Source organism: Toxorhynchites rutilus, chromosome 3 (assembly GCF_029784135.1).
Source record: "Toxorhynchites rutilus septentrionalis strain SRP chromosome 3, ASM2978413v1, whole genome shotgun sequence".
NCBI classification, from domain to species: domain Eukaryota; kingdom Metazoa; phylum Arthropoda; class Insecta; order Diptera; family Culicidae; genus Toxorhynchites; species Toxorhynchites rutilus.
In genome coordinates, this window is record NC_073746.1 from 136155888 (window position 1) to 136179264 (window position 23377).

At 39.1% G+C, this 23377-nt stretch overlaps 1 protein-coding gene across 21 annotated transcripts in view; it reads right to left on the reverse strand.

The window, feature by feature from the left end:
* Positions 1-23377, reverse strand: part of LOC129778134 (sodium/hydrogen exchanger 3) — a 195809-nt gene that overhangs the window by 43858 nt on the left and 128574 nt on the right. For 18 of the 21 annotated variants that reach the window (XR_008743378.1, XM_055784847.1, XM_055784846.1 and 15 more), the window contains 6 exons: positions 16821-16877; positions 16675-16755; positions 16501-16573; positions 6505-6615; positions 5644-5994; positions 4913-4981 (listed from right to left, as the gene is read on the reverse strand). Coding sequence is in view for 20 of the 21 variants with exons in the window: in XM_055784847.1 (XP_055640822.1) it covers positions 4913-4981; positions 5644-5994; positions 6505-6615; positions 16501-16573; positions 16675-16755; positions 16821-16877 (742 nt within the window). In the remaining variant the exon portion in view is untranslated. The remainder of the gene's footprint in view (positions 1-4912; positions 4982-5643; positions 5995-6504; positions 6616-16500; positions 16574-16674; positions 16756-16820; positions 16878-23377) is intronic. The other 3 variants (XM_055784861.1, XM_055784859.1, XM_055784857.1) reach the window with 1 other exon arrangement.

Here is a 23377-nt window from a genome sequence, read left to right on the forward strand (position 1 = left end):
TGCGTCGCTCGCAGAGCATCGTCACGAAAGCCTTCCGTAACGAACGGTCGAATGCGATCGGCAGAGCAATCGCAAAACAATTGTTTTGAATTGCCTGGAACGGTAAAAAGTTTAAGCGACAAAGATGCTTTCGATTTACCTTGTAACATATCCCGGATCTCCTCATCGGCTTGCTGGTCGTCAGCGAGGGCGTTGAAGTCGATCGAGGGGAAGGCTTGGATTGCGCCGATGCGTGAAAAAAAGGTCCGCCACGATGTTCCTCTTGTCGACGACGTGCCGGATATCCGTTGTGATTTGCCCGATGAAGTCCAATTGGTGAGCTTGGCGGTTGGTGGCTTCGGAGCTTCTGACGGCTTATGGTCGGTGTAGATGTGGCAGCATCATCCTTTCAGCATGTAAAGGAAGTGTCGCACAGCAAGGTAAATCGCCGTCAGCTCACGATCTTACGTGTTGTACCGAAGTAGTGCCTTGTCGAACTTCTTGGTGAAAAATCCCAGTGGTTGCACCTTGTCGTCGACGATCTGGCTTACGACTGCTCCGACTGCAATGTCGGATGCATCAACCCTCCCAATTTCTCTTTAGAAAGCTCGGCTGATTTGGCAGGATGAGCAAGCAATGCTACTTGAGCGGGTTGCTGCTTGCATCGTTCAAAAGCAGCAGTAGTTTCATCGGTCCAAACCAACGGCGTCCGATCGTTTCGTTTATTGCTAGGGATCGATAACAGCGAAATTTGGGCTTCGATCGTGTTCGGATTGAACCTCCGGTAGAAGTTGATCATCGCCAAGAAGCTCTTCAACTCCTTCACGGTTTTGGACGACCTCAACACGTTCGGGCAGTGGGTTAATCCCTTCGGCGGAGACGGAATGTCCAAGGAAGGTGATTTCAGATCGGCCTAACTTGCACTTCGCCACGTTTATGGCCAGGTTGTATTGTTTGAGCCGTTCGAATAGTTAGCGCAAATGGTTCTTGTGTTCTTCGGGCGACGACGAGGCGATGAATAAATCGTCGATGTAGGGAAAAATAAAGTCCCACCGCCGAACGACCTCGTGGATGAGCCGTTGGAATGTCTGAGCAGCGTTCCGCAATCCGAATGTCATGTAGGAGAATCCGGGTGGATCGGGACCCGGTGAAACGCCTTCTGCAAATCACTTCTAGTAAAAATAGTTTTACCTTGCAGAATTGTCGTGAAGTCCCGAAGGTACGGAAGCGGGTAAGGATCGGGCACGGTCTGAGATCCATCAGCTTTCCTCACCATATGCAGCGGACTGGCCCAGTTGCTGCTGGACGGCTGGACGGAGCTTCATGAGATGTTCGAACTCGACACGGGCGGCTTCGAACTTGTCCGGTGGCAAACGTCGTGGCCTGGCGTAGACGGGCTGTCCGGTGGTCTCGATGCGATGAACAATCAATGATTGGCTTTCCTAGCCGGGTGAAGCGCGTCGTGTGATGCTTTGGTAGTCGGCCAAAACTTCAGCGTACGGCGATACTGAACTTTTTGTTTTGTTTTTGTTTTTTAATAGAGTACTCACTCGTTTGTACAAGCACTCCGGCCGACTCGAGAGTTGTGGTGTTGTCGATCAGGCAGTTGCGTTTGAGGTCGATCAACAAATCGAAATTGCAGATGAAATCTGCACCGATAATTCCAGACGTGACGTCAGCGATCAGGGATGTCCACAAGAATTCACGACGAAGTCCAAGGTTCACCTTCAGAAGAGCTTCACCGTAGACCTCGATTGCTGTCCCGTTGACTACGAACAATTTCATCGTGGTTGGCTCCAACTACGGCTTGAACTAGAACCTCTTGAAATGACCGTAACATCGGCCCCGGTGTCGATCAGAAACTGCAGGTTGGTGGTCGTATCTGTTATTTTCAGGCGAAAAATTTTGTTCGCGTCGTCGGAAAGCTCGCCTACTTCCAACGACGAATCCAACATCTGGCGTCACTGTTTGCTCGCTGTGCCAGATGACGATGGTTGGCCGAATGAGCACGGTTTCAGACACGGCCGCGTTTCATGTTCAAAAACACGATGGTACCAGCACTGTTCATCCGACGACGTTTTATCACGGGAAACGAATGTTGACTTACCACGACTACGTGAGCGTGAGCGCGATCGCTCTCGATAACCGCTGGTGCCATGTGCAGAAAACATTTTTTCGAGTTTGCTCAATTGTTGTGCAATTTCACGATGAAGGGCTTCTATGACTTCTATAGTTCTATGGTCTCGCCGAGAGAATTTCCAGCAACACGCTTCATCTCGTTGAACAGCTGGCTGGGTTCATGTTTGCAGAACCCGCTGCAAACGTCTCTGCTGGCTGTCGGCGAAATATTCTGTGAGCTTCTTCTTAATGTACGGGTACTTTTCAGTGCCCTGCACATGTCGATAATCGAACGCAGCTCCGTTAATCAGTTGTGTATCGATAAGACAGGAATACCCTTACGCCAAAAAATGGTTACTGTGTAATATACAACAAAATAATCGTTAGATGAAAATGTACATGAATAAACTCGGCTCTGTTACAGCTGAATTGCTAAATCAGCCTAATAAAATAAACAGATGGGATAAAACAAACTTTCGAGTGCGTCTCTCGGTTACCAGATTTTGCCTCAGCGTTTTGTTTGGTTGCTCGCAGGCACGAAAATTATGATAACCTTCTCTCATACGGATTTCCCGGATGTTTTTTTGGTTTGGTTGAGTTTTGTTTTTTGGCGATGTCGTAGTGTGAGAGTACCGAGTTTGCCTTAATTGTTCTCAATACTTTCAACCTCAGCTTCCGATCGTAAGTTCCACTATGACGCGTCATATGATCCATCAACGGTTTTCAATTTAGCCACTTTCACCGATTTCGCGATTTCAGTACCTGACCGGATTTTTAATGTGAGTGTCCAAAATCCTTTTTCTGCTCTCGGCTTCCATCGTAAAATTTCTAAACGATGTAGGTTTTCCAAACAATGTTCTGTTAAAAGATTTCAGATACGCCTACTAAGACCGCTGCTATAAAATGAACAGTGATTCCCTAACTGAATCAAAACATATGGAAAGGACAGTGACGGCGGTATATTTGTAAAATTGGTTATGGAGCCTTTTCGTTAAAAATTTATCAATGCGTGTTTTCAACTATCGTCTGAACCGAACAAGAAGAAAGCAGACGACGATTCCAAACAACGATTCCATGTCGTAAGCCCATACGAAACTTATCTGCATAGTATTACCTAGAATCTCTGCTAGCCCAAGATCTTCAAAAATATATTTATTGTCCGCGAAATATTCAAGAACTACTTAATTTAAGATTCCATGGTTGAAAAACTGGATAAACTTCTAATTTAGTTTTTAATTTGTTCATTGACTAAAATTTGAAAAGATTTCTTCAATATGCCTTATATTATCATTCCCGAGTCCGTTCATATTGACAAATAACTGGAAGCTTTACTATTTCTCGATTTCTTTTGATTTGTGATTTTTTTTTTCTCTTTTTGTGTAACTAATGTAGCGGTGAGACACAATTTTCCTTCTCAAGTCTACGGGCGGGTAATAAGTCGACTGCGAAAGAGATTGGCGTGTTCTTACACGAATAGCTGCATGTGACATCTGTATTCGAGTAACAAAAGAAATGGTAGTCTTCTAATTTTCCTTTTCAAGGTATCTTTATAATACAACTATAATGAAAAGAAGCCGAAGAACGTTCGCGATACATAATCTGTAAGAGGATCTTATAGTATTCTGTGTACACCTTAGAATCTCTGTGTGAAAGAACTATGGCTTGTCTGGTCTATCTATTCTAGTCTGACCTTGGACTAGTATCGCGAGAACAACGTCGAGTTTGTAGAATAGGAAAGGAATCCTCGAATTGTTCGGAAATGAGGTCCATTGAAAAATTTTACACTTTGATGAAAGGAAGAATGACAAGGGAGCTGATGACCTTTAGCAGCTCAAAAAGGACTGGATAAATGTGAGCAAAACATCGATGAGACGGTTTTTTAGAAACTGATAAGGGACATTGAGAAGCTGGTACGATAATTGGCGAAACCCAGGTAAACTTGAATAGGTTTTGATGTTACTTGTTTTTTTCTGTATTCCTAAGACATGTTATTTTGTCAGAGACCTGAAAAATAAATACCCCAGCCCTTAACGCGTGCATTGACATAAGGAAACAAACTTCGACATATTGCCAGCTTGTGTATTGTTCTCACGAGAACAAAATTGGATTATGAACAAAACATTCCACAAAAAAGTGAATACTAACATTTCGATGCATTCTAAAATATCATATGAAGTGATAAACAAGCGAATTGAACCGAAAACATTCTCAGTCCTTTGTCAATAATGTGGTCATGTACTCGACACAACCTCCTATATTTTGTCATTGAAATTCCTGATTAATAATCCATTTAATTTCTGAACATCTCGTATGTTTTGAGTGAGTTATTTCTGAACATCTCGTATGTTTTGAGTGTACCCTCAAAACTCATGCGAAATCCCATATTGACACATTCAATCGTTTTTTCTATCCGATTGATATTTGTTTTGAGTACAGTAGAATCCCGTGTATCCGAGGAATAGTTTGGCAACGTCACCTCGGATAACAAAAATCGCGGATAGGGCAATAAAGGACTAAAAATGAAGAGCAAACCCGAAAAAAAAGTTATTTCAGCATGTTTTATCAATACAATAATTATTCAACTATTCATCTGTAAGGTCGGGAGATGCCTAAGTTATCGGACGGTAATTTCACCAGATACATATACATGGCGAACGCATTTAATGTGCAATAACATTTACAAAGTGAATGTTTGTGAAAACAACTTATATCATCTTAGATGTGAAGACTGTTCTTGTATGCATGCCACGTTCACCTAACAAGGCAGAATAAATCTTAAATTTCACGAAACAACACATAAACCGGCACTACTCACCTTCCGTGTCCTTCAGGTCCCTCGAGGCGCGTTTATCGATTTTAGCAGACTCGCCGCCGTTTTCGTCAACTGAGAGCGCAAAATGGAAAGAGAAAGGCAAAGACGTAAGTTAGGTAAATACCATCGGACGCACGTTTCCATGAACAAATCTATATAACCACATCTATAGCGAAGCGCTCGGAAGAAATGCACATTGGTGGTGCGGGATAGATCACTCTTCTAAGTTCCATCAACTCATGCAAGGTCACGGCCTAGTGCTGCACGTGTTGTCACGTAGTGTGGGGGCGGTGAATTGGTGGGAGGGATGCAATTTATCGTAAAGGACGGTTTGAGTTTGGGACTGTTGTTGCTGCTAGAAACATTTGTTGATCAGAGACGGGAGGATGGATTTTGCTATCAATTATGACAAGTGCAACCGTCTAGGGGACGAATTGTTTAAGAAAACGCTCTAAGTATTGACGCTGTCTTCGAGAGTTGTAACGGATGGATCTCTTGTGTTAAAAGCATGCAAATAACTGTGGTCTATTAACAACACTAGACTAACTGATTAACGTTGCAGCTAAGAAAAAAAAACAAGTAAATAACGAAAAAAATATAAAACAGCGCAGTGTAATTTTGAAAACAATGTAAACTCGATCGATTATTAGCTTTTTCCCCCTCGGGGGATCGAAACGTAAAGAAAAAGGAAAACGCTTATGAGTAACGAGGAAAGAGCTACTGCGGGCACGTACCGAAACTTTGATACGATTTGTCCCTGCGCCAGGGAAGGAATGTTTCGGCCGCGGTCGGCAAAAGCCGTTCCGGCCGTTCGGGGGGCCTAGTCGGTGCCACGACAGTAGTGTCACTGCTGTTGCCGGTATTGCTGATGTTTGTGTTAGAGGAGGAGGAGGAGGTGAATTTGCTAGAAACATGCTTTACAATGCGTGCCTTCGTCGGATCGAATCCTGGCAGGCTAGTGATTTGTGCGATCAACGAGCTATTATTTTTGCTGTTGCTGATCTCGGCACTCGTCGAGAGACTACCGTTGGCGCCATGATCACTGGCGGACGCGGACTTTGGCCGCACGTTAGCCGGTGATTCGGCTATAGGTTCGAAAAAAGTAGTAAGCACACAAAAAAGGAGAGAGAAAAAAATCACCGGTAATTGGTGAAACCGGGAGGAAGGGTCTTGTTCAGTAGAGCGAATTGTACTTTTGCTTTTATATGGTTGGATATTTCTCTGATTAACGCAAGTATGAGAAAAAATATGACGAAGAATCAGAAAGTTCGGCGAAATATATTTTCTCTGTCATTCACCGAATTTTCTAATTCCTCTTCAGAACATGAAACCATCGATGATGATACAAATGAGGGATGAGAACATGTAGTTATGAAAGCAGTCATCTAGGAAGAGCTTTTTTTTACTTAGAGTGAATCATGTAGATCGCAACAAGTTTACATGCACATTTTCCCTGACGATGATTCCGAATGAAAACGATAACCACTTCAATTGATGTATGAAAATGAGACGTCGGAATATTATGAGTGAACACATCAAATCGAGGGATGTGAAATAAAAATTTGCTGTAGGTGCATGCATCCCCGTATACTTACGTGAGGATTTCGCGGTGAAAGTTAGACCACCGCCATCCCAATCATCACTCGGAACAGTCGCCAGCCTCTCATCCTCCTCGTTGTCTTCGTGCAGCACTTCGTTGATGTAATCTGTAACGGTATCGAATCGCATTAATTGAGGCTCACCCCATTCAGAAAAGTTTTAGTTACAAGACTAATTGTTAAAGTTATTATTACTTTGATTACATTTAACACTTTATTCTCATTCGTTCGATTGGATTAGTAGTATTAATGAAGAAGTGGATGTAAGAAAAAATCACAAAAAAAGTAAACGAGAAATTTTGAAGATTCTACAGTTGTATCGAATAGCGCCGTACGCCGTTTAGTTCGTCGTACTCTCTTTCTATTATATTTTTGCTAGTGTTAGTGGAGCAATACAGTTCGAAGGGAAAACAAAAAAAATGCCTTTCACAAAAAACACGCAATAATCTAATCAAATGAAAATCAGAGAATAAATACGACATCGAATTGAAATACTACATCTATACTTGCTGAGAACTACCGATAGAACGAACAAAATCATAAAACAAAAAATCAAACACGATAAACGAAACCACTTAATCTATCCTACCGAGTATGTTAACCCAAACTCTCGATCACTCACTGGAACGAAATACCGAAAATTGAGTGTATTTCAGTACACGGCGACGGAGAATGTCTTTGAGTCACCTAAAAAGCCATCTGAGATCACTTCTCTAATGTTGATATCTAACAACGGGTATATAAAAACAAATCGGCAAAATATTTCGTTGCTTTCTGTGCGTTCACTCTCTCTCTTTCTCTCTCTCTCTCTCTCTCTCCTCTTTCTTTTCTCTCTATTTCTCTCTCTTTCTTTCTTTCTTCTCTATATATATCCTTCAACACTAGGCGACCGAAGATATTCAGGGTAACCTGAGAAGACAAGCGAGAGAACTTTTCTACAAAGAAAGGACCGTCGAATTCTTTTCAGTCTTTAACATATCTCAACGAACTACGACGGTAATTTTCCTTTGTCATCCTTCAAAGGCAGCGGAGAGAACTTCTACATTTTCCGATATGCGTCAACGGCATAAACCGGCAGACACTCTTTAAACCATCACATATTACGACAAGCGACGGAAAAAACACTTTACGGAGAAAGAAATAGCTCTATTATTCATCGTTCATCGGGCGTTCAATCTACCGTATATACAAATACGCGACGTCGGAGGATCTTAACTAATATGCGGTGGTAAAAAATTTTGGTGATGGGAAAATTGCGTTCAGAACATGAGGTCAACTTATAGATTCATTCTGATAGAAGATACATAGGCTATAAAAGTTAAACGTGGTTAAAGTGTACACGCTTTGAAGCTGAATTATACTTCCCAGTAATAAGTACCCCGAAGGTAGCAATCAACAGATAAGCTCCTTTTCTACTACTTAGTACGATACCAACTGGAACACGAAAACAACAAACACATCTATTTCTATGAATGAAGCGCAATCTGAAGACAAGAAGTGTAAGGAGATGGAGTAACCGTAATTCCGAAATTGACACAACGGTATTAGCGTTACCTGATACGACCATCAACATCATCTAGTGACAAATAAGTGATACTTTTTTAATGACCCAAATTGTTTAGTACATCTCCTGGAGACGATACCTCGCGGAACTTTATGCCTGAAATGTACCAAAAATAATTCTTTACGTACGTTCCGTGACCCATTCCAGCGTGACGTGATAACGTTTCAATTCACTAAAAACAGTTTTTTTTTGTTTTCAAATAAAAAACGATGGCAAAGAAAATTTGAGAAAATTTCCTACAAGAATTTTCAGTTGGAGATTATTTAATAGTTGAATTCGCTTATGGCCAGCCCAATACTTTTATGACGTGACAACACGGTTTCCGACTTTTGAATATTAATGTTGTATTTTCAGTTCCGTTTTAAAACATACAAATAAATTTAGTTCTATTATTTGTCAACAAAATATAGACCTGTATATTAATTTTTTCAAAAAAAAAACAGAAAGTGGGTTATATCTGTGGTATAACCGCAAGGTTGACGTAGGACTAACGTTGATTTAGTGATCATTTGTATGAAGTTGAATCTTAATCCATTCTGAATGAATGAATAAATAAATATTTGGGGGACTTTGGGGAAAAACGAGTGTGTGGCGGCTGCTCCGATGTCTCAAGCGGAACCATTTTTCGATACTGATACTCTCTTGGTCGCCTTCTCTTCTCCTGATGGATCTGCTTTTCTGCCCTCTCTCACAGTATGCCAAATAAACTGAATGCGTTTCAGGTCAGGTCAGGCCAGGTAATGAATCCCTCGATCCCTCGCCGTCCAGCTCGTTCAGCTCGTTCAGTAACGATGTTGTCTTGTCGATGCCCTCACGAAAAATGAATGCGTTTCACCACCAGAATATCGCTTAAGTATGCTTTTTGTCCGTGATTGAATCAAGAGAAGGTGTGTTTTACGATGGCAATTTGGAAGGCAAACTAGAGGCGAATGAACTCTCCGAGTTTGAAACTTTCAGCGACTGAGCAATCATCAATATAAAATTATATAATATTCGCGATGCGAAACATTTTCCGTTGCGCGCGCATCTAATATTGGATATGAAAATATCCTACTGATGGGGAAGAATAATCTTCAGAAGCTTTCCTGTTGATTGCACAAAAATCACAAAACCAAATGTATTCGGTTGCAGTTTTATATGGATAGAAAACATTAAAATAAACTTATTCGCATGAATGTATTTTTCAGTTCCAAGGGGAACTGGCAGATTATTTTTTAGCAACGATGAGATCTTTCCAGAGTCTTCTCGAAGCTGGATGGCAACTCAACGAAAAGAGTTCCGCGCGTGTATGTGTGTGTGTGGCGGCTGCTCAGATGTCTCAAGTGGAACCGTTTGTGGCATCACTCTCCTCCTGATGGATTCCCTTCTGGCCTAGGGTGCACAAACAGGCTCTTGGTGACACCGAAGAGCTGATCAAAAAACTGTAATCGACGTATAATGAGGGGATTACTTACTCCCAAGCCATGCTGAGGATAAAGTTTGGAGGAGCGGATTCCTGCCGGAACGAAGTTATTAACCTTGAGCCTTGAAAAAAAAGAATAATCCAACTCTCTCATGGCCTTTTGAAAGAACATTTTAATTTTTTAAGAGTTAACTCTCAGTTTTGAAAGGCTGTCACGGAGACGAATGAATCGATTCAAAGTCTCCGTTAACAAAGAAAAAAAGAGGAAGAAAAAAAGGAAGAAGAAGAAAAATAACAAGAAGAACAAGAAGAAGAAAAAGAAGAAGAGTGTCGGGTCACTGACTGGAGCGAGTCCAAAACAGAAATCATAGATCACATCCCTTTTCAGTCTAGATCAGGGGTTTTCAAATGGTGCTCCGCGAAACTTTTGCAAGTGCTCCCACTTAAAAACCTACCATGAAATAAAAATTCTTCAAAATGTTCTTTTTTTCGTATACCATCAATGTTCAGACAAGGGGGTCTTCGTAGCCATTTGGTTACGCGTTCGCTTACCAAGCGATCGATCGTGAGTTCAAACTCAGGGCCCTCAATTGACCATCTTTGTGTTGTTATAGAATAACTACGTCCACACAACCATCATCAGCGATGGAAATCGATCCACGGTCGAAATAAGATCGATTCATCCATACAACTGCTCTGCTCTGCAATAATCAATATCAACTGTCTCCGCTGTCCGGTCTGCTGAACAATGGATGAACAGAAAGAATACCCTTACGCCTAAATGGCTACTACTGTGTAATTTACCATAATGTAATGGAACAGAAAACTTAACGCCTAAATGGCTACTACTAACTACTGTGTAGGGGGTCTGCGTAGCCACATTGGTTACGCGTTCGCTTAGTAAGCGATCGATCGTGAGTTCAAAACTCAGGGCCCTCATTGACCATCTTTGTGTTGTTACAGAATAGCTACGTCCATGCAACAATCATCAGCGATGGAGATCGATCCACGGTCGAAATAAGATCGATTCATCCGTACAACTGCTCTGCCCTGCAGACACATTGGACTACTGTTCTATAAATAACTCAACAATGATCAATCAACTGTCTCCGCTGTCCGGTGGTCCAACTGGATAATGGAAGAACAGAAAGAATAACTCTTACGCCTAAATGGCTACTGTGTGAATGTACCATATGTAATGGTATAGAAGGGATACTGGCGAATGGCAACTGTGTAATGTGCTAATTATAGATATGATAACCATGTGACATGTACACGATTAAAATTCGGCTCTGTTACAGCTAAAATGCTAATGAGCCTTAAATAAATAAATGGGATAACAAAAAAAAACTACTGTGTAATTTACAATTTATAGAAACATAAACATATGTACATGTACACGATTAAAACCCGGCTCTGTTACATCTAAAATGCTGATGAGCCTAATAAATAAATAAATGAGATAAAAAAAAATGTTCAGACAAATCATTATTCAGTATTGTACGCGCTCTGTCAAATATTTTGGCTTTAAAAGAGTGCTCCGCAAAGAAAAAAAATGTGAAAACCTTAACTGGTGCAATTTTTGTGCAAATTGTAGATGCTTCTATTCTCATCGGCCCTGCAGTGAGCATGCATTGTATATGTTTTGAGCATGAATTCCACCAGCCCATTCCACAAGGCAGCAAAGCAACAACTAAATTGTGCCTTGTCTCTACGATAGGATCCTTCTTAGCAGCTCCGTTTGGTGAGATTGCTCATGCCATATACCAATCAAACGTGTTTTTATTAGATAATGCTTGACATTTTTCAATTGTTCAATGTTTTTTTTAACATTTCTAAATTTTCTCCAGCTTCGTTGAATTATGTACAATGTACCAGTGTACAATTTATGATTTGTTGATATACTCCTGTCAGTTGATCGGGTGAATAAAATTGTTAACTTCATCAAATTTGGAACTTGTTTATTCGGAAAACTGTGGAAAAAATCATTCTGATCACGAGGTTCTTCTTTTCCGCATGTTGCTTCATTTCTATGCGCTGGTTACTCATTCGTGCGTTTAAAGAGCCGTAGAAGTAACATACGAGATATCAAACACTTTGTAAAATGGGCGGTGTTAAGTCAGAGCGGACCAAGTCGCAAAATTTAAAATTTCGAGTTATTGATTGCATTAGGTTAAAAATCGTGTAAGCTACATTCCACATTTATCAGATTTGGAAAATCACTCGTACAGCAGGAACTAATCGAAATTGTTTTGAACGCTCAATGGAAACCCTTTATAGCATCAAACTTCAAACTCGTTTTTCTCGAAATCATAAAAATGTCACATGGTCCGGTCTGACTTAACACCGACCAAATATAGTGATGACAGGTTGACAGAAGCTCTCGCTTACTTTGCAGGTATTTTTGAGTCTGAAATCACACAACTTTCAATTCGTGTAGTTCTCCTCAGTTCCAAAACAATCTATGTGGCAACGACAAGAGCGGAAGGACCAATTCGGGAAATTTATCATAATAAAAAAAATATCCCCACACATTCTGTCAAATATATATCGGGAACTTGTAATTTGAAATCTTCCCGCTGAACATTTTTCCATTTTCATTTTTTTTTAAGTTGGCACTACTACCAGTCTTAATGTCAATTTCGAGCGCGATCGGTCAATTAGTTTGTTTACAACGTCATTAAGAATAAATTAACTTTTTATTGCTCGGCATTTTTTGATAAAGGGTGTGTCACATCAAATTGCATCACGAAAAAAACGCTGTAGAAATTCGCCCAGTAGACCGATCCTTTTGAAAATTTTAGACAGTAAAATAAAAACTATTAAACAACTTTTGGCATTTTCTTCTTATTCATACTACGAGCCCAAGCCCGTATGCTCGCACCTTCCTCTTTACCCCGTCCATAAGGTTCTGTACAACGTCAGGTTGTAGTTTTTTTTTGAACAGAAATCCATTTTCTCTTGAAGTCCGCCTCCGATTTGACAACTTTTGGCTTCTTCCGGAGGGCCTGCTTCATAATCGCCTAATATTTCTCTATTGGGCGAAGCTCCGGCGCGTTGGGTGAGTTCATTTCCTTTGGCACGAAGGTGATCCCGTTGGCTTCGTACCACTCCAACACGTCCTTTGAATAGTGGCACGAAGCGAGATCCGGCCAGAAGATGGTCGGGCCCTCGTGCTGCTTCAATAGTGGTAGTAAGCGCTTCTGTAGGCACTCCTTAAGGTAAACCTGCCCGTTTACCGTGCCGGTCATCACGAAGGGGGCACTCCGCTTTCCGCAAGAGCAGATCGCTTGCCACACCATGTACTTTTTGGCAAACTTGGATAGTTTCTGCTTGCGAATCTCCTCCGGAACGCTGAATTTGTCCTCTGCGGAGAAGAACAACAGGCCCGGCAGCTGACGAAAGTCCGCTTTGACGTAGGTTTCGTCGTCCATTACCAGGCAATACGGCTTCGTCAGCATTTCGGTGTACAGCTTCCGGGCTCGCGTCTTCCCCACCATGTTTTGCCTTTCGTCGCGGTTAGGAGCCTTCTGAACCTTGTATGTACGCAGGCCCTCCCGCTGCTTGGTCCGCTGGACGAATGAATTTGACAAATTCAGCTTATTGGCGACATCCTGGACCGAACTTCTCGGATCACGTCTAAACTGCTTAACAACGCGCTTCTGATCTTTTTCACTGACGAAGCATCTATTTTTGCCGTTCTTCACCTTCCGGTCGATGGTTAGGTTCTCGAAGTATCGTACAGGATTAATTCACGACGCTCTTTTTCGTTCGACGACATTTTTCCAAATTTACGAAAAATTGACAGTGAAGCATGGGCAACGTGATCTATACACTCTTATCTAATTATAAGCGAAAGCTGAAGATATAATTCCTAAAAATTAAATTTCTACAGCGTTTTTTCCGTGGTGCAATTTGATGTGAAACACCTTTTATGGATAATTTCATTGGTATATTGTGTGAAATCTTGTATTGCAAACAAAATTGTTCGTGCCGAAACGTTGAAAATGTTGCAGAACACATTTGATGACTCAACTATGTCCAAAACACGGGTGTATGAATGGTATAAGACATTCAAAGACGGCCGAGAAGTGATGAACGATTTACCACGTCAGGGACAACACTCCATCTTTTCAACTGATGAAAACATCGAAACATAAGAGGAATGGAGCTCGAAAATCATCATATATGTTGGTGAGTGCTAGTTCGTGAAATAAATATGTTCTCGAGACCGTTCGTCATTTTTTGTTGATGTTTTGGGCATGAGGAAAGTCGCAGCACAACCAGTACAAAAAAAGCTCAATTTTATTCAAAAATTTCATCGCAATCGAGTGACTGTTTATTGCTATTTCAAAATCTCAAATTAACGCATCGTGGGACCCATTTTGATAATACTGAAGACATAAAAACGAATATGCTGCGTGAACTGAAAGCATTTCCTGAATACAGCTATAAACAATATTTCGATGAGTCATTGAAAAAAGTGTATTGCTTTAGAAAAGCCCTATTTTGAAGGCGATACTCTAAATTCAGATGATAAATAAAGCATTTTCTTTAAAAACACAACTTCCCGGTACTCTTAAATCCCCCCCTGGGGTCGGTTTGGAATCACTATCCCCTATTAATCATGAATGCTATAACCTTCTTGGTAAACCAACACGTAAAAATGTAAGTCTATGAAAGGCATATAGCATATAATTCTTTTGTAGATTTTATTTTTTATCTGTAAATGGTGTGATCACGTTACCACAAAAGTCGAGGAGTTACCACACGGCCGAGGATATTCCTATAAAGGCGATCAAAAAATTTACCATCCCTTCTTTGAATCGCGTAGAAGGAGTACAACTTTTTGCAAACGATCGCATAGTTCGACAAGAATATGCAATAGAAAGTATTCCTGTGTGACTAGAGAAGATATCCGAGAGAATAATCCAATTATTGATATTATTTGCGACTAACTGCGCGCTTTACTTTTCTCAATATATCACATATTTCAACACGCTGCGGTGGAGGTTGAAAGAGCAACTTAGAGAATCATATTAGTTTTGCTCTGTTTAAAAAGCATATGTTAAATGAGCCAGCGAAATGTTTCGTAAATTTGCATAGAATCCTCTCTTATTTATAGCAACCTGGATAACATAAGAAAAAAAAATTATACTTCTCGACATCACAAAAACTCATATAAAGAAGAAACCGGTATACTCTTTTTAATCAATCCCATATTTCGTCAGGCAGTATAGGAAAATCTTCCTGGATAACCTGAGAACACAACCAAGAAAGATTACTCTATTTTCGACATTTTAGAAACGCACATATAAAATGAACCCTCGCTGAGAAGGCAACCGAGAGAACTGACTGACTTAACTGACTGACTGAAGATAAACTTTGATTCTATAGTAAATTCGAATACACGGCGACGAGAATCAAAATCAATCTACCTCAAAGACAGTAACTAGGATTGGACGATTTTAGAAATTTACAGTTTTTTTTCTACAATCAAAAAGATCGAATGAACGTTCGAGAAAAAAATAGTTTTTCGTGATTTTTTGGAGTACAAATCGATCCAAAAAATCAGAAATCGGAAAGGAAATAATCGACCTTCTGAATATCGATCCAAGTTCGCCCAGTCCTAACAGTAACTCCTACAAAAATGTGTTTTATGAGTGAGAAAATTGTCTAAGTTTTCATATCTTTCATGTTCATATGTCACATGTCAGCAAAACAAAACTTTTTAGCTTTTTGCTCTTTCTTTTAAATCGATATAAGTCAAAAACGACAACTTTTTCAAAAATATGTTATATTAGTGATTTTTGGAGGAATACTTAAATTTTTGTCAAATAAATATGAAAAAGTCATAAAACACAGAAACACTGAAAGCATTTCGATTTTTTTTTTCTTGAAACGGTCATTACGGAAAGTGCTTCAATGGTTCAGAAAAGAAAGGCAGCATACTTGACTACAAGTCATAACATAAAAAAATCACAAAATAGTTAAATGTAAGAGAAAGTTTTTTAAAGTAAATCTTCTTAATTAAATCAAATAACTTCAATACATTATATCAAAAAATTACTTATCTCAGATATGGCAGTAAATTTATTACATATTCCATTTTAGGAGACACGTTTGGAATGAAATTCACATGAGCATTTAGTAAAACAATTGTTTTCAAATGCATAGTTTACCAAAAATGCCTTTTTTGATGAAAAATCTGTGTGAGTATCAGAAAAAACGAAAAGTTCGATAAAAACAGTATTTTTGAGTCATTTTGAATTAATTTGCTCGTTTTTATCTTCGCTTATTTTTTGTCGGTATATTTCCGCCACGTTTAGTGCCTATCACCGATATCAGGGAAGCGACTCCACCACCTTTTTCTTACCCTTCGGACTCAATAACTCAATGTTCCGAAGGAAGACGTAACCAGATATTTTTATCCTCAGAAAATCCAGCCGGGTTGTGTAATTTACTTTTTTGTTTTGATAAATTTATCCCAACTTCCAATCACTGGAATCGAAAACTATACAACGGAAGAGGTTAGCAACTCATTTCAATGTCGATTACTTTCGCCATCCGGATCACAATGAAATACACACGACATGCAACGTTGAGGATCTGCGAATCGATTTAACTTTTGTATCTTTTTAGTGAAGACGTTTTAGTTGGAACATATTTAGAACACATAATGCTACTCTAGTAAGGCCACAAATCAATGAAAAGTTAAGCAACACAGGTGTTGAACAATGACCAACGTCAAAAATTAAATGAAATCAGAGGTGAGACACACGAAGAAGAAGAAGAAATTAACGAACAATTCATCGGGACTAATTCGATGATTTGCTAGTAATAGTAGTAGAAATGGAGAAATTGTCAGACGATTCATTACCTATTTCTAATCTACGATATTTGCTAAGACTCTGAGAGTATTTTCTTTTACTTTTTTTGCGATTGTAATTGTTAGGTGGTAGTTTTGGTGGTGGATGGTGGTTAGTAATCGTGATTGTATCATTAGTCATAACGATATCATTCGTACCGTTCGCAAACTGTTTGGCCGTCCCGTTCTGCGCGAATTCGGGGAATGAGACGTGATTCTGCTGCTTACCGTCCTGCAGGGAATAATAAGGGGTGGAATTGAACAGAATTATTAGAACTAACGCCCTGACTAAGATACCCACACTGTAAGCTGTGTTCAGCTTTCAACTCTTACCTTTACACGTTTGCTGCGCTTGTGATGCTTCTTCTCGCTGATCATTCGTCGAATGTTCATCTGCATTTTGTAGTTCACTTGCTGTTGATCGATGGTATTGGTAAGTTGGAATCAATCTTCTTCGGACAAAAATTTAAAATACCAACCTGTGTTGTCAAATCCCGATCATCTACTGCGTGCCGACTGTAGCTCAGTCTTCGGTGCTGGAAAATATCAATTCAGATCAATTTTGAGTTTAGACTAATAAAAATATTTTCATGAACTGTTCAACTATATCATCCGATCCTTAATAGATAAAGATCAACATCTGAATCACTTAATCAATTCCAGTTGGAAGGTGTGCATTTGGATTCTAAGGTTCAACCACCTGTTGTATTTCAGGTATATTTTTACTTCGTAATTGATTAGCAAAACTGGATGTGTAAAAGGCTGATTTGTTTGTGTTAAAACGTACATGCAATCTATTGCTGTGTTACCGTCAACTATTAAACAAGGATCTAATCTAAAGTAGATTACTGAAGAACATTGCAAACAAAATGAATATACAGATAATGAGATAATTTCCATCGAATGCCAGCATGAATGTTTGGAATTTGAAGTTTTACTCCCCTTAGTTTTGGTTCAGGAAAAATGGGCATATAAATGTTTTATACATGACTCGGTAAATTACTCATTCAGACCTAATCCCCATAAAGGATGACGACCAGGCGAACAATATGACCTATCCCGAACAGACATTGACTGATCTCATCGAACGAAGCCGAATAGTGTATGTTACTCGGTTCTCCGGGCCTTAGATTGAAAGTTGGATTTCGACGCGATATGTAAATTCTTTTTTTTTTTACATAAGACAGTGGGGGTAAGATAGACAGGTGGTTGATTTGTATAGTTACATTATGAATTTTAAATTTCTGTTAATGAGAACACCTTCTACTTGTTATTCTATAATATTTAAACCACCCCATGACCCTATGACCCTAAACCACCCTAAAGTGGAAAAGGGAAACAAAAACAATTCACTAATGGTTATAATGGATTGGATTTGGATTTCGACGTTTCATGCAATTTTGAGACATTTGGCATCAAAGATAAATTTTTTCGAAAACTCGAATTTTTTTTTCGATTTGCAAAAAACTCAAATTTTGACCGTCACTCTCCCTTAAGTACGATTGAGCTGATATTCTGCATAGGGTGTTTTTTCGAGGTGGTGAACATTTTTTATGGGTATCTTTTTGAATTTCGAGATGACCATTTTCATTGGCACACGAATCGAAAAAAATGTTCTACTTTTTGATCTGTTCTTATTTCAGTAAGACAGTAAGAAACATTTGGCTGATTATTTTGAAAAACAGTATATGGAATTGTAACAAACTGCATTCAAGTTTAAAGAAACATTAGTTTGCAAAGATACAATTGAAGTTCTTACCCCCCACTTTCCCTACATTGAGTTGAATGGTAAGTAGCAAAAAAAAAAGGTTTGTGCCATCTTTCAGCAATTCAATTATACTTCCCCTTCAAGAATCCTGGTTCACCGTGACAGGTTCTCGTTGACATAAGGGTGATTGCAATGAACGCCAGCTGGTTCCTCTCTTTCAGGTCTCAATAACCCGTTGAATGTTTGTTTTCGTTGGTTTAATGAGTTTTGTGTAGTGTTTGAATTTGATATGTCGAAAAATGTCTTCAAAAATAGGGTTATGGTTTTATTAGGTTAAGTTCAGTCGCTGTAATCGGTTTTAAATATTCGAGACATAAATAAAAATAAACTCGTAAGCACGTTTAGGCTACTAAATTGATTTTGGCGTAACTAAATGAGGGAACTATCAAAATTTGGTCAACTAAAATTAAGCGTATTTATTTGAGAGTCCATTTAAGAAACCAGAATAACCCTTGTTTTAAAAATGTGTGCGTGTAGAATTTCTTCATTTTGAACTTGACGTTTGCTCTCTAGTTCTCAAATGGCGTCCAATCCCTCACGCACAACACGAAAATCTAAGCTGTGATGGTGGTGCCGAATAATCACAGCCTTCGCAATACCCTAGAGTTTGCCGTATAAAGAGATATTTGAACATCGAAAGAAACCAACATACAGTCCAAACCAAACTGACGTTTTGCAACGTAAAAATTGACAAGGCCACTGAATAAAATTTCATAGCGGAAGATAAGGGAAAGGCATGGCAGTTCTGATTTGGCACAGCGCAATTTAAATGTTTTTTCAAAATATCTTAATTTTGCTTCGACCAGATATTGATTATTTCTCCCTTGAACACGTTCGTCCCCCAACGCGACCCGGCTGAGTATCTTGCAGGACCCAACTTGCTAATAAATTATTAACCCGTTGAGCCTCGCGTCGGTCCGTATGGGCCAACGTTGAGCTTTTTGGTAGGAAAGCGCTACAGACTGGGACTGACAGTTCCAAAATAAGAAAATAAAAATATGTTTTTTGTAAAACATCCGAAAACAAACCATACATATTCTTATTTTCTTCATATCAGTTCATATCAGTGTCGGTTTGAACTACCAAAGATACCTATTATGTAAATAAAAAATAGTCAGAAATTCGACTAGAAAGTAGTCACATTACAAGTTCTATTTATATAACAAGTATCTTTGGGAGCTGGAACCGACGCTGATTTTGTGCAAATGCTCTTGATGCGGGTGGAATGAAAAGCACAGCAAGAACGATTCGGGGCTCAACGTGTTAAACGAAGATCAAACTTTTACATAATCTAGCCATAATTTTTTCGATTTGAAGACGAACTGACAACAATAATACAATGTCATATAATATGGATTTCGTATGAAACAGTAGTAACCATCCGTTTATGTAAATAAATAAAAAGTATAGAAGAAACATAACATTTTTAAGTTTTTGATTTTACGATTTTTCTATACAACCTAAATTTCTATTTTGGTACCGATTCGATCAAATGCTGGTTAAAAAATCTATTCAATTTGAAGAAGGAAAGTGTCACAAATATCTGAGTGATTGGGCGACGAACGTGTTACAGATGAAGGTAGAGAAGACTGCCGAAGATGTCTTTAGGAAGATGCATCTGCACGACAATGGAGCGTATTCCAACGATGATGATATTAATGTAGTGTTGATATTTAATTATATATCAAAAATAATAATTTTGGCCCCCTAAACGCCTATAGATTTAGGGAGCCAAAAGTGTATTATTCGAGACTGCGTAGCTGTTATTGGTTTTCGATTTTTCACACTCCGCCAATATAATTTAGTGATTCGGGCTGCGCATTGTTTTGCGCTGACCCTCTATATCACTCGACATTTCGAAAAATTTATCGCGCAAGTATCCGGGGGTTTGCCACACAAGGAGATACCGAATGAACTGCGTAAAGAAAAACTGAACTACAGCCAGGTTTTTTTTACGCGGGGGATACGTACCTCGTAAAAAAACCGCGTCAATTGGAAAATCCGCGTTAATTGGAAAATACGCGTAAAAAAATCTCGTAAAAAAACCGCGCAAAAAAACCGCGTAAAAAAATGTGGGTGTATTATACAGGGTGTCACCGTGAAAGTAATACACTTCATTATGCCATAAAAGTAAAACAGATGAATATTTCTTCTCGGGTTTTTTTTTAATTATCATGGTAGAGTAGTAAAGTTACAGTAGAACTAGTTCAGTTCAAATCATTTGCCTTTGAATTTGATAACGGCCTGCAAACGCATTTCTAAATTATCACAAGCCGCACGCACGACTTCGATCGAAATTTCATCTCAGATATTCACCAGATGGTTCTTAAAAGTGTCCAAAGTCATATGTTTTATTTCACGTAGCTTTCCTAGCATGTATCCCCAAATGCTGAAGTCCAATGGATTCACTGTCTACACGACAAGATATTAATTTGTTCTCTATCAGAATCCATTGCAATTTTCATCTGCAAAAAGTGAAACACTGGATTTATCACTTACAAGCAGGATGGAAAACAAGGGAACATGATGCGATTTACGATTAATCGCAAACTGCACAGATCGCAATCTGTGCAAACTGCGACTAACTATTAATCCTCTCCCATCATAACCAAATGATTTTCTCTTGCTAACTCTGAGTTGACCAAAGCATTGCTAGATTGAAACTAGTTCGAATAATTGAGTTACTCTCCTTCCTCGTTTTGTTTACAACTCCTAACAAGAATTTGCTCCAAGGGAATGAGTATCTCTATGACGTATGCTTTACGATTCTCGCTCTCTCGTCCGGGCAATTTTCCTCTCCGAGCGCGTTTACTTCGATGAAACTGTGAGGAAAAAATGTGCTACAGCAGATAGGACGACATTAAGGTTTAATGTTCCATAGAGGATTTCTCAGATGGTATTTAAATTCATCTACAAGAGACTACAAACAATAATCCCCCTCAAATCTCTAATTTTATGAGTTAATGTAAATGCGTTATTGGCCAAGGCTATTACGATATCGAACACGTGGTCTTGCGAGATATATTTTTCCGCCAGCCCAAATACAGAATACTCCTTTCGGGCCCGAGTAAACTTGTGGCTAGAAAAGACCTTAATTACATTGAATTAATCAAAAACATAAATTAGCGCAAATATGACAACATGTGTTTTTTGTGTAAGCACGTAAATATTTACTCATAAAATTTTAGGATTGTGGAACTCTACATAATTTGTATACAGATAGACTATCCACAGTTTGTGAGGGGAATACTCATACAACTCAAATGGGTAATGATTATCTACTATCACAAAGCTGAGAAATTTTTTGACGTTTTGTTTTACTACTGATTCATTCAAAAAAAAGTTAACTTTATTTTAAAATGTTTTCTTATCCTGAGGCTCACCATATTGCACTGCTACTAAAACCATAGGCTAACCTCAAGGATATCTTTTTATCCATTTTCGGCGAATAATCAATAGAGTGCCGTGTTATGAAACATCAGAACAATAGCAAAAACAACATCACGATCATAACGTGTTGGTTCGGTTATTCCAGACGACATTGGAATATATTCCATCTGATCATCTTTAAGAAGGTTAACGACCTTCAAAGGATTAATTTATCTTGGGAACATTAAATTGATGTTCATGACTTCCAGTCGGAGAATTAAAAATCCCTCGACGAGTGTCGTAAGATTTCAGTAGATCGTCTCTTGTACACTTTCCGATCAGGAATTCATCATCCGCTCTATGGAATGGAATTAATCGTTTGTGACTTGCACTCACGATAAACCTTGAGTAGTAGAAGTAATGCTTCGAGAGTGCATACAGTGGGGATTCCTCTTTCATATTGCTTTTTTGAGATCTTGGTAGCTCACCGTTCCAAGTATTCTCTCTGTGTGCATGTTAAGGATAAAAGAGCATCGCCTGCTTGGGGTGATTTAAAAACATCCGACTAGAGGGATATACTTATTCATTGATCGTTGAATGTGATTTTTTACCATCACTGCTTACAAGTGAACTATAAACATGTGTCGCAATCAAAACAAGCAGATTAACAGGTTAGGGCACAGTTTGCATCGGGAGGCACTTGATTCATGGTGACACCCTGTACAGTTGACCACAAGACTAGGGAGAACTAATGACTTGAAACGAACTTTTATCTAGCTTCTGAATGATACATTGCCAGAAAAAAGCACTATACTGCACTCAAACCAGCGTTGGCAGAAAAAAATTAATCTTCGGCAGAAGCTTTTTTCGTGTGCTGAAGGGAGAAATGAACAAATAAAAGCACTATTTTCAAAAGCTCTAAAATGTTTGTGTGTATGGGAGCATACTTCTGTCTCTTTCTCTCAGAACGTCAGATTGGGATTGTACCTAAAAAATGTCCAAACGATAACAACGGGGATCTAATCAAGGCCGGCTGGAATGCAATGCTGTTTTACACGACCACGCCATCCACATAGCCACTGGTTCTGTTGCATAAATATGGGATAATATTACACCTAATTATAAAATAAAGTTGGAAAGTCTTTTCTAAGAGTAAAAAGAGAGCATAAACCGGAACCCATATCCTTTTCGGTCTGGGTCGTGTATGCGGCAAAGTGTGCGAAAAGTGTGAAATAATTTTTGTATGGGCCCTGACAATGAAAAAGGACTCTTCGTAAAGCAGGGTATCCAGGAAGCTGAATTGTTTTTCTAGACAAATTTCATATGATGAATTTTACCAACTGCGAAATTGTGTCATTGTTCCCTCTTGAGTCCTTTTTCATTTGAGATGTTGAAAGTCTTGGTCGGTGGCTACATTCAATTATTCCAATGTCCATTCGAGAGCGTGAACCAATGGCTTGGACATAAGTAGTGATTTGTTCTTCTTCTTTTTTTTTGTTTACATATACTTTAAATCTTTTGATTCATTCGTCTCTGAAGTCGTGATTCTGATTGATTTTTACTATTGTAGAGGCTTTCAACTACAAAGTTAATTCTCCTTTAGCCTTGAAAAGGCCAATCAGTAAACAGAGGGTCCTGGGATTGAACCCACGATCGTTCACTTGGTAAACGGACGCGCAGCCATTTATGCTACAGAAACACCTTGACTTCTTCTTCTGTCTCACTATTTTCCTTTGTTTGCTAAGAATTTAAATCATACGATTCATTTGTTCCCGATTCATGACTTTATTCGCATAATGTGATGACTGGTTTCCTAGTCTGTGCTAGAGAAATGCTTTGTGATTTACAAAAATGTATGGCAAATTAGAATTTTCAATTTCAACGTTATTTAACAACTCA